We start from the raw sequence: 11,726 nt of genomic DNA, 5'->3' as shown, positions 1-11,726 counted from the left end.
GCTGTCCTAACATTACAGAACAAAAAAGGTAGATCTGTTTATCCAGTTTTACACAATTATTGAAAAAAGGTAATATCAAAGTCGTTTTATGCGCAAAGAACACACCTGCATATCAGTGCTGCGTTAACTTTTCATGTATAACATGACAAACTCGAGATTACACTTGCATAAATCCTGGCTCCTAGGGTGCCATAGCAAATAATGAATTTAAAAAAAAAACATGTAGCATGAAATATGAGGTGACTCACGCAAGACAAATTATATTTAGCAGCCCAAATCCCTGATGTGCAGTGACAGCCTGTGTTTGTGGATGTGGGACTTATGGGATTAGCTGGTCTTTTGCAGGACCTGGGGATTTTACAGCCGTCAGCATCCCAAATTCACTCCATCCCCCTCAATGGATGCCTGGCTCGCGTCCCTGTGATAGTGACACGTTGGCTGTCAAACACACCACCACAGTTTGTCTTTTGTAACAACATTATCATGTTTATACTACCTTTTGTTGCTTTTATTTACTTAAGAGTGGATTTCAATTTGATTTCTTATCAACTCAAAATAACAAGTCTTTAGCTTTTTTAAATGGATGTTGACAGCTTACTCACTACTTTTAGCTGAAGCTACCAGATAGGATGATTCAGCTATGAGCTTTTTAAAAACAAAACAACAAACAAACAACTAAATAAATAAATATTTGATATATAAATAATAAATAAATATGGGACAGTATTAAAAATGCTATTGACATCAAATAATATGGATACAATGGAATATCTAGATTAAGCATTTTACAGAACTACATCAATGTTTTCAAGTAAAATAGTATGTTAGCATATTGTGTGTGTGTGTGTGTTTTTTTTAAGATTACTGGTAATCAGAAGATTAATCAGATGGTTTTTTTCTTCAATCCTAATGCTTACATGACTAATGCCAAGCAGAAATTTTTACAAAATGCCAAAATACACACAAAAAGACTAATATTCATAAATTAAATCCATAGCTGCTACCAAATGTTAGACACCAACGAGATGTTTGTCAGCTGTCCATCAAGTTAAGATGCCGCCTGACCTGCATAAGAATTAAACACTTGGAGAAAGATAAAATCATGCAACAAAATAAACTGGTTAACTGAAAACACTGCGCTAACTAAAGCTGAACGTTAATTTTGGACTTTAAAAGCAGGTTAGCATTAGCAGCCTACCTGTAGCTGCCAGCTTGTGTGCACTCCAGTTGGACCAGGCAGTTGGAGTGTTTGGCTTCTCCACATTTACTCATGCAAATACAGATTATTCATTATATATAACATTTGCAGAGCTGGAGAAAAATAATCCAAAACATGCAAGAAAAGAATAAATGTCACCTCTGCTGTGAGACTCTCAGATATTCACAGCTTAGTCACATGGATGTGAACAGTTGTCGAAACACTGAGTAACTGACACATTTTCATATGCAAACATTTTGGGCGTGTCGTATCAGATTTTGATAAAAAAAAGGGCATAACTAAATAAAAAATAAGGTGTAACAGCATTACAGTTTTTATTATATGGATGTAGCATAAACATATTTACACAAGTACTTTTTTGTAAAAATGCACCTATGTGACAAAAAGTAAACAAAGTGGCTAAATTACAAACCCATGAACTCACATGCATCGAGTCCCATTGCACACTTTCTTAAGAATTTCTTTGGCAACTGTGCAGTAGGTTGTTACGATAGAAAATATTGCACGTTTCTTTATTGAGAACAGGCTGAAACACCGTAGTCCACTTGGCTTCAGACAGATTCTATACACGTATGTTGATCTAAAATAGAGGGAAAATAAACTCTGATTCTTCTGTTGTGATGGAAAAAGTAGCCACTAAATATGCAATTCCAAACTTTGTGCAAACACTGTACATACTATCGGAGTTCTACAGCTAAAAAACTGGAAAAACTGGTCCAATTTACATACTGAAATCCCTCCTATTTGTTTTATCTCATTTAAAAAAAGAGCCCAGAACAATCGAGATAACGTCATGTCACATTATTAGATTAGATACTTGCTTAGTCAGATCATGTGCTTCCCTTATCATACATATAAAATAAGCAATAAAAACAGATTTAGAATGTATGAGCACTCTTCTTATGATGGGAGTCTCCATAGGAAACAGGAACAAGAAGCCCACATCATTTATTTCCAGTCCTGGGGTGTGCAGATACAACCATAAGAGGGGGATAAGGGCAGGACCGGGTCATCTGTATCAGACGATGGTGGTGGAGGTGCTGGTTGGAGTGCCACTGATGGCATGGAAGATTCCCACTGAGTCAGACAGGGGGCTCCTGGGACTGTCTTCTACAGGGTTTATCTGAGAAAAACAAAACAGGAAGATGGGGAGTCTGATACTTTTAAAATCGGCTTAATGACCTGCCTGAAACTCACACATAAACGCATGCGTAAGAATGAAACATTCAACTGTGGAATGAGCATTACCATCCAATCTGCTCAGGTCAGCAGAGAGAGAGAGAGAGCAGGAGAGAGGGGATGGGGTTAGTAATAGAGCAGCAGCGGAGAAACAACCCATAAATGTTATATATCTGTCTACACGTGTGCCCAACACACTGATCACAACAACTATCTAACTACCTGCTCATGCATTATGCTGGACAGCTCCCGCGTCAGGTCCCTGTAGTTGGCCTTCATCTCATCATGATACTCGTGCTGGTCCTCCTTTATCAGACGCTCGTTCACCGCCAGTGCCTGGCCGCAAGAGTCCGCGAACTGCCTGCAGACGGGAAAACAGGCACAGAAAAAACAGGCGGTTTGAGCCAAAGGCCCAAAAGTTGCTCCTGGAGTAGCAAACCGGGACAAGGATGGAGTCCTCAGTACCTGAACACCTCTTTAAGCTGCTTGACCTTGTTGTCGGGGAACTTTTTGGCACCGCTGTCGTTGAGGAAGGCTCTGGCGTAAGTGAGGGGCCCGGCATTGACCTGCGGCGGCACAGAGGTGGATTTCAAACACCGCCACGGGATTTTTGTTTCTCAGGCCACAGCGGTTCGTACCTGAACGCTGACGCTGCCCTGCAGTTTGAGCTGCAGGCGGATCATGTCCACCTCCGTGGCCGAGCAGAGGAGCCGCAGCTCGGCCACCTTGGCGCTCATCTCGTCGATGGCCACCTCGATGGGGCTCAGGTCGGTCTGGTGTTGGTACATGACGGCTATTCGCTTCTTCACGTATGGGAAACAGTGGGTGGCTGAAGGGCAACAGACCGGACAAATGTTCATTTTTACGTCACATAAATTACACAAAAGCAGCCGCAACAACCAGGGGACAACGAGGCATGTAAACATCCCATAATGCTTGGTGCGGGTCAGGCCCTGGGTGGCGCCTAGAGACAATTCTGATTGCAACAGACGCTATATAAGTAAAGATGATTTGATTTTGATGCAAACAGGCTGTAATGGATCTAATGGGGTTGCCATGGGAACAATCTGTGTGGATATTACCTCTGACGGGAGTCTTTGAAACGTGTGCTGGTCCCAGAGCAACGATGATTAAACGGCTAATTAGGAGTTGCTCGGAAAGATTATCAGTGTGTAAAAACTGTCCCATTGTTGATCATTAACTGGTTGATACAACCTGAACAACAGGGGATGTTTTCACAGAGAAAACCAAAAGTTGTTGAGGACCTTTCTCTTGTCACGGGGCATCGTCGGGCTCCCCCCATCAATCGGAATTCGCCTTACGCACGTGTGGCTGCTGCCAATGTGGCTGCTGCCAGTGTGTCTGCTGCCAATGTGCCCCCCCCCAGACACGCACACGCGGGCACATTATCTGTCGGTTTGCGTGATTATCAGCGCGAGATAAGGACTGAACTTTGTGATAAAGCTGACGGAGGTGCGTGCTCTTCCACCTGCTCTGAGCTGATGACTGCGTCAGGAGTAAATAACAGCAAAGCCTAATAAGCAGCTCGTTAACACGATAAGGCTGCCTGGGAAGGCCTTTATTTACCCACTCTTTATCACGTACTTGTGAGGATGGTGCGCCGTTTGCACTGCTCCTCCACCCCGCCCTGCTTCTTGCCCGACACTGTGAATGGCGTCTCAAAGACGAAGCGGCGAATATTGTGACTCTTTTCAAAGTCGGTCTTGCGGTCCTCCTGCTCCTTATCATCCAGGTAAGGTGTGACGTGGGTCACCTGGATGTAGGCATACTTGGAGTCTAGGTCCTTGGGATTTACCTGTGCAAACAGGAGACAGTTTGTCCGATAAATGGCAGCCGTACGAAATCTGATAAACCCTGAGATGAGATAAGCTACACCAAAGGCAATAATTCAGAAACTGACCGTATTTAAACCATCTGATTGTTGCGTGACATTTCGCAACCACAACAGTCCACCAGAACACTTCCAGAGTTCTAGAGTAAGTGGTAGGAATTGTTCAGGACCGGTGTAGCCAACAGGGTTTCCACTAAAAAATAATGGCACTACAATGTGTCTGGCAGATTTTCAATTTACCGGAGAAATGGTTGAAATTCTGGTCAAATATCATGTTGCTACAGTGTAGATGCTTAATTGGGCAAATGGTGTTAGAATGGTGGTATTTAAGGATCCCGCTTGATTATTTAACCTTGAGAGGAGGCGAAGGACGGAGATCCTGCTCTAAGGTAGGAGCTAAAAGAGCTATAGGGACTGTGGTCATAGGAACTAAAACATCCATCCAGTCTGAATGCAAAGGAGAAAGGTTATAGGAAACTTTGGTTGTAGGAATGTCAAAAGTCCCTCTAGTGGAAAAGGGACTAATGACATCACAGCACAGCTGCCATGTGACACCATTTACCGTCAGAGGCATAAAAAGGAAGATTTATGACCTCACCCTCCCAGAGTCCTGGATGATCTTGACATTCTCCTGTCCAAATTTGTCAGAATAGAGTTTGAGAAGCCTCTGGGAGATCTCAGACAGCGGAGTGAACTTGGGCTCCTTGTAGATGTACTCCTTTCCATCTTCATCCTCAAAGAAGCCCTGCAGAGGCGAATCAGGAAGTCATGAACTCTGCTGCTGCTTCTTTAATGCTTTCTCGCTAATTTAAAATGTTTGCATGTGTGTGTGTGTGCACCAGAGAACGTTTTTGTGTGTGTGTGCCTGTGTGTGTGTTTTACAGACTTTTGCTACTAGCCTGTGACTCTAATTCTAAAGAACATCCAGCTACAATAACAAAACTATAAGAGGAGGTGGAAGAGGGCATCAAGAGGCCAATGCTCTCCACACTTACCGCAGCCTTAGAGAGGCAGGGAGAAAAAGAGAGACACCCCCGTTAAATGCTGTTTAAAAGGTTTTTCAAACTCTTGGTAAGATCTAGCAGTCATGCTATGCAAAAACAGCAGTAAGATGCTCCTGCAATCTGCCCGATTGTTCTGTTTATGCTCACCTGTCCGAAGAAGGCCACTCGGAAGTATGTTCCCAGCAGCCTTTTGCCAGTATGCATCACTTCCATCACTTTGGTGTAGGCACGGTGCAAAGTGTCGTACAAGTGTGTCAGTTTCTGTTTTGCAAAGACAACAAATGGCATTAGTTTCACTGGCTTTAAGGTCTTGGAGAGGTGACGTTTCCGGGGGTATTACCACTTTGACATTAATGAGACATTATGCGAGTGAATTCCACACACGAATCCATAATTTGTACAACAAGGCTGAGCTGAGTGAAACAGGCCAGGGAGGCTTGCGTTTGCCAACATTAGCTACCTTGACAATCTAGTAAGCCAAGATCAGGATATGGCAACAGCTCTATCATCAGTCTATTTGCGTTGGGCCCGCAGGCTGACACAAATGATTGCATCAGTAAATGATGAGAACGAGGATCTTCTTTGTTTAACTTTCCAGATGGCAGCACTTTACCTCGAAGTCTCTGCGCTGTTCATAAATGGGGATGATGAGTCTGTACACGTCAGCAATGAGCTCATACCGCTCTGCCTTCCACAGGCCTTCAGCGCATTCCTCCAACAGCTCCATCAACACCTCCTGAACACACACAGGAGGAGAAATGCAAACTCTGCTCCCCTTCAGAGGCAGCTGCTGTGGGTGGAAATGGCTCCGACGGGCGAGAGAGATCATCAAGACAAAAAGACTTTCAGAGTTGGTACAGGGTTCACCTGCTTTTAACTGTCTGCACATGCAGACCAAATCTTCATCACATGCCTGCAACAGGCAAAAGGATGTCACCTTTAGCATTATCCTGCTAATGAATCAGGTGGCAGAGGAGCGCAGGGCTTATCAGAAAGTCTGACTCTTACACTTCCCTCCCGTCTCCCAGCTTACAGGTAAGTCCAAGTAAGACATGGACCAAGCCCTGGTTCAAAGTCTCCACCATTTCTCCTGGAATAAGCAGCTGATACTGGGAACACTGATAAGAGCTCTTCTAGATTATATGAAGGGATAACAGTGAGACAAACATCCTGAATGCTAGACTAAGAAACTGCGTCTATCGGGGATAATGTAAAGCACTGTATGACCACTACATTCTTGTTTTTACCTCATTGAAATGAACATCCTGCATCCCCACATCCTCCATCATGGCTGCCTCTTCATCGATGTTTGGAGTGATGATTCGGAAAGCTGAGCAGCCCTGCCTGAACATGCCTTCACATACAGGTGGAAGAAGCAGGCTCTGAGTATTTGTAATGGAAACTGTAGGTAGTCTATAGACAGTTGTTTAGGATATTTGACATATTATATCAGTTTAAAATGTGACCTCACGCTCAATTTCTCCATTCCACTAAAAACATACAAATCCAAGAAAAGAGCACATCTGGTGACCTAATGTTGCAAGTAAAAAGCATTTTAAGGGGAGACTGATCAACTCTCAAACACACCTGACTGAACAATAAATAAAGTATGATAAATATACTGCACGCCACATAACTGAATTCAAAGTCTATCTAATTTGTTAAACAGGAAAATGCAGTCGGTAAGGGGGGGGTTCTTATCTGAAACTCTTCTTTAACACCTAAATAGTGGAACCTGGATTACTCAGAGAAGGATAGTGGCGGTTTCTTTAAATGACAGATGCAGATCCTCAATTCACAACTAGAATGTGAAAATTATGTAATAACACAATGACTAAGCTTTTTGTGTTAGGCTCCATCTAAGGAAGGAATGGAGTATAAAGTAACAGAAAAAAGTGAGAGAAACCATTTAAAATATAAAATAAAAGGGGGGCATTTATTCTCTAATTGTTTTATTGGTATTGTTGGATTTAGCCCAGTATATCCTCAATAATGTGCATTAGAAACTAATAAGGAAACATTTTAGTCATAAAATGTGGTTGTCATCTCTCTCTAAATACTAGATGATGCAAATGGTTAGAAAAACCATAAAATAAAATATTATATTATGAGCAAATAGAAGCAAATGAGTATGATGCCAATATCACCGACTCACCTTTTCTCCACAAGTATTCAGCCACCAAAGCAGCAACATGCACATAACACATGGCAGCCTGCAGCAGAAGAAGTCAAACTGTCCTTAACATCTACAAGGTCCTGCAAAACCTACATTTAAAAAGGGGTTATATTCCAAGAATACCTCTGAAAGGTCCCCGTTCTTGTTGTGGATGCGAGCCATGCTGTCCAGCCAGGTCTTGCGGAGCTCTGGAGTGCTGGTGTAGGATTTGGCCAGGCTGTACTGGAGGTCCACCAGCATTTCTGGATCATTCTCATGCTCCTTCATCTGCTCGGTGGCCATCAGCACAGTCCTGATGCGCTTTGTCAGATCCTTTACGTCTGAGGGGAACGCCGTGTGCTACAATAATAGCAAATTAGACTCTTGACAAGATATGCCCCATACCATTTACCATAGCCCCACCCACCTTGATGGTCTTGTCGCTGTTGGCACAGTTGTTAATGATGGAGAGAGACTGCTGAAAACGGGTACTACCAATACCAATGACATCAGCAATTAGCTGACTGACAGCAATGACCACCTAGACAAATAGAGAGGAGGAGTTAACACAAATGTACAACCTGTTTAGCCACATCAGAAAACAAATCTAAAAACTACAGCTAAAACCAGTCAGCACACACCTGCAGGTGGGTTCGGACGAAAGACTTGCGTCCTGTATAGTCAAAGTTGCTTTTCATGAGGAAGTAGAGGAGATGGGCGGCATCACTGCGGATAGAGCTAAGCTTGGAGTTACAGCACTTGAGGATTTCGTAGCATAATGAGGCGCACATGTCGGCCCGGCCATCGAAGAATGTACAGGGAAACTGCAGGATTCGGCAGGAAATGTGTCACGTGTCAGGACAAAAAAGCTCTGAAACAAATGGTGTCATTGCCATAGGCTTTCAGAGCTTTCACCTTGTAAATGAAGGTCCTGAGAGAGGTGAAGACCTGTTTGAGGGCAGCTTCAGATTGAGGGATCTGCAGAAAGCACAGATGGACCTGGAAAACCTTTTTCATCAAGGGGTTGTGACCAAGATCTGAAGTCAGCTGGATCTGAGAGAAAGGTGCCGCACTGTCAAATGTAAATGGCTTTGTAACGGTGTTATTTATTATCAATTGTCCTTTTTGCTACCTTGAATCCCATGATGAAGATGCTCAGTGTGTCCAGAACAGTCAGACAGACCTCTGTAGACACGTTTGCCTCCAGAAGACACTGACTGCTTACGTCTGCTTCTGTATGAGAGTACACTGAGAAGAAGGAATAAGACAAAACACATACAGAAAATGACTTACTCATGGTGGCAATAGAGACATTGGCAAAAAGACAGGGCATAAATATCGGAATAGGTTTTCCTTTCTGCTAAGAGATGGTAGATGGAAACAATTACTTGTTGAGTAATTGTTTTCAAGTTCATGCACATATTATTACTGAATTATATTGGAGGCATAATATGGATGAACAACTTGTGCAATTTGTAGGAGGGTGAAGTATTAATTTGAGGACAGAAGGAGGGCATACTACTGTTGAAGGTGTGAGGATTTTCCAGAGTTCCCAGTTGTTGAAGACGGGCATGCAGGATCCCTGCTCTGTTACGAGAAACAGGCATAGTTAGGGACTTTCTGTCTGGAGCTACAGGCCCTGCAGACTCCTGGCTCCTGTTGGGAGAGAACAAACATAGTCACTTGCATGTGTGGTGGTCAGATTAACTGTATTCATATGGTAGAATGAGATGCACACGCAGGAAATGGGGAAGGGTTGGCTACTGTATGCCTGTAAGCAGAATGATTAATGGCAGTGTCATGCCTGTTATGGAGCAGAGTAAGAATAGCAAATTCTTACCCGTGCAGGAGGGGCCAGGGGCCGTCACAATGACCGCAAAATAACTCCCCAGCAGTGTTACAAATGAGAACACACCAAAGCAGAGGGTTAAATAATTCAGTAAGAATTTGTAAGTGTGGCCACAGGTGTCAGTCTTATTATAGCATTAAAGCAAAGAAGGAAGATAATGAGGTTTTATAGTAAATATGTCAGATTGCGTATATTGAAAAGTGGTGTGAACGCTACCTGGCAATGAATCTCTTCCCCATGTATCTGAACTGATGAAGGCAGACTCTGTCACATGGACAAAGCACAGTGAGGCTCAACGAAGTGCAACGGTACCACTGCAAAACTTAATTCTGAATTAAACTCATATCATTTACTCCATATGTAAAGCTCTCTACTTACTCTATTAAGGTAAAGAAGTCCATTAGTTCTGAGGGAGCTGCTTTGTTCCAGTATGCAAACAGGGCCTCTGTGGTGACAAAATGTATGCAAATAAGATGAAGAGGTTGGCAGAGGTGCAGTGACTGAGCTAGGCTTCCCTACCCTCGGACATGCTCTTGAGGATATGCAGAAAACACATAAGGATATTTTTGATCTCGTCCCGGTCTAGTTTGTCGCAGCGCAGCACGCTGCTGCCAGGAGCGGCTGCGTGATGGTTCTGAAGAGACAGAAAACCAATTTAAGAGACAGTTTGAGTTATCAGGTACACAGGGAATATTTGTTAAAAGACGTCATTAAAATGACCCAAACTTCAGAGAGGAGAGAAATGTCAAGAATATTCCTCAGAGGGAGGATTCAGGGCAGCAGTTCTTCATTTTTAGATCGCAGCGGCTACAGTGATGTTACAGCATCAGAGGAAATGAGTGGGTAAAGGTCAACTCAGCCTCCCTGTTGGTAAAAGCACGCACACTCCCTCATTTGGGACACTCAGAAAAAGACTTTGGGAGGATTTTGAACATATTGTACAGACTTCTGCATCTCCAGTGTCCTTCAAATGTAACCACATCTGTGAATGGCAAGTATGCTGAAATCTGTACAACTGGAAGCAAAGCGTTGCAGTCACAAAGTGTCACGCTGAATACTTGTATATTTTCCTCCTCATTTCCCACCAGCCTCCGTCCTGCAGCAGGTCTGTGATTATCGCTGCCCCGCAGCAGGTCAGGCAGTGGCACAGAGAGGAGGGAAAAGTCCATGGTGACACGCTGGCTGATGCGGATAGGAGGTTGGAGTCGGTCCTCGGGAACCAAAGGGAGAGGGGGCACATTAACTGTGTGCCTTCTGGTAAATCTCTCCTTTTGGGAAGTTACAGAAGGAGAGGGGGTGGAGGAGTTCTGGAGGAGGAGAGCAATGGTTTTCGAGAGACCGTCAAACTAAATCAAATTTAACCGAGTTTGTTCAACATTCATGCTCTCAAGGAACCGGAACTGTCACCAGCAGGCAACCTAATCCGGTTGTCATGGTAACCTCTCAATCAATGCATTACTGGATCAGTGAATTCACAAGCAGGTCAAAAAACCCAGAATCAATGAAAACGCAAAAGAGAGCAAAAACAAAAAAATGACAGACAGAAAATGAAAATACGCTTAGTCAGCACTTGTGGAGCGACACAGCCATTTTGCGGAGGTGAATTATGATTTATATAACTGGCTACCTTCTCCAGAGAATTGGTCTTGTCACTATTCTTGTCCAGCAGGCTGTTTCCAGAGTCGGTGGAGACCAGAGAGCCTCTGGAGTCTGCATGGTGAACTGAGCAGACGTTGGGAGTGGAGGTGTGTGGGGAAGCTTCACCGAAAAAGAAAATATTGCTTACCAGAACAAATACAGCAAATATAAATTATAATTCCACCTTCTCCGAGTACTACCATTAGTCAGAAAGCAGAGCGATGCTTTACCTGTTCCAGAGATGACCCCAAACACATCTTTGTGGAGAGCATTTTCGATGCAGCCACCAGATTTGTGGGGAGTAACCAATGATTCTTCTCTGGCATGCTGCAAAATAAAAATAATTAGAGACATAACGATGTAAATCTGTAATCAGTTTCGGTTACAACGGGAAATAAACACAAACTGCTATATATGTAGTCACCACTAGGTGTCGGTCTTACATTGTGGCTTGGCACCGAAGATTCCTTGACGTGAAGTCTGCAGACATTTTCCTGAAGCAGGCCAAAGAGTGGGAGGTAGAGGGTGGCAAGTCTGGCCTGCTGGCTCTACAATGACATCATGTGTGCTCGTTAATAAAAACCCCGATTACTTGATCTAAAAATTAAAATTAGACAGTCGTAAAACTCACTTTGGCAACATAGCGGTCATCAAATGTATGTTTGATCATCAGCCCCTTCAGCACCTGGATGGCGATTTGACGGATCTCTCTGGACTCCTGAAGAGCCCCACCCACTTCCCTAAGCAGCAGGCCCACCAGGAAGTGGTTTCGGCAGAAGTCATCAGTGAGAGAATAATCCAGCTGTAGATCTGGAGCAGCAGCCGCACGC

The 11,726-nt window shown here is 43.6% G+C and overlaps 1 protein-coding gene across 3 annotated transcripts in view; it reads right to left on the bottom strand.

Annotated features, from left to right (window-relative positions):
• Window positions 1-1,509: 1,509 nt before the first annotated feature.
• LOC101069602 (dedicator of cytokinesis protein 9-like) overlaps window positions 1,510-11,726 on the bottom strand; it is a 35,605-nt gene continuing 25,388 nt past the window's right edge. For 2 of the 3 annotated variants that reach the window (XM_029840271.1, XM_029840272.1), the window contains exons 30-52: window positions 11,528-11,706; window positions 11,340-11,444; window positions 11,127-11,223; window positions 10,886-11,016; window positions 9,778-9,892; window positions 9,637-9,703; window positions 9,475-9,522; window positions 8,929-9,065; window positions 8,542-8,657; window positions 8,325-8,462; window positions 8,051-8,233; window positions 7,837-7,950; window positions 7,554-7,769; window positions 7,410-7,467; window positions 6,502-6,608; window positions 5,868-5,990; window positions 5,402-5,515; window positions 4,849-4,995; window positions 4,004-4,214; window positions 3,037-3,227; window positions 2,864-2,964; window positions 2,621-2,759; window positions 1,510-2,342 (exon numbers count right to left, since the gene is read on the bottom strand). In XM_029840271.1, the coding sequence (XP_029696131.1) occupies window positions 2,238-2,342; window positions 2,621-2,759; window positions 2,864-2,964; window positions 3,037-3,227; window positions 4,004-4,214; window positions 4,849-4,995; window positions 5,402-5,515; window positions 5,868-5,990; window positions 6,502-6,608; window positions 7,410-7,467; window positions 7,554-7,769; window positions 7,837-7,950; window positions 8,051-8,233; window positions 8,325-8,462; window positions 8,542-8,657; window positions 8,929-9,065; window positions 9,475-9,522; window positions 9,637-9,703; window positions 9,778-9,892; window positions 10,886-11,016; window positions 11,127-11,223; window positions 11,340-11,444; window positions 11,528-11,706 (2,942 nt within the window). In that variant the 3' untranslated portion in view covers window positions 1,510-2,237. Of the gene's footprint in view, window positions 2,343-2,620; window positions 2,760-2,863; window positions 2,965-3,036; window positions 3,228-4,003; window positions 4,215-4,848; window positions 4,996-5,245; window positions 5,252-5,401; window positions 5,516-5,867; window positions 5,991-6,501; window positions 6,609-7,409; window positions 7,468-7,553; window positions 7,770-7,836; window positions 7,951-8,050; window positions 8,234-8,324; window positions 8,463-8,541; window positions 8,658-8,928; window positions 9,066-9,474; window positions 9,523-9,636; window positions 9,704-9,777; window positions 9,893-10,885; window positions 11,017-11,126; window positions 11,224-11,339; window positions 11,445-11,527; window positions 11,707-11,726 lie in introns of all 3 variants that reach the window. The other variant, XM_029840273.1, reaches the window with a different exon arrangement.

The sequence above is a fragment of the Takifugu rubripes genome, chromosome 8, assembly GCF_901000725.2.
Source record: "Takifugu rubripes chromosome 8, fTakRub1.2, whole genome shotgun sequence".
Classification (NCBI taxonomy): domain Eukaryota; kingdom Metazoa; phylum Chordata; class Actinopteri; order Tetraodontiformes; family Tetraodontidae; genus Takifugu; species Takifugu rubripes.
The sequence above is the reverse complement of the archived record's forward strand: the minus strand, read 5'-3'. Positions and strand labels throughout refer to the sequence as shown.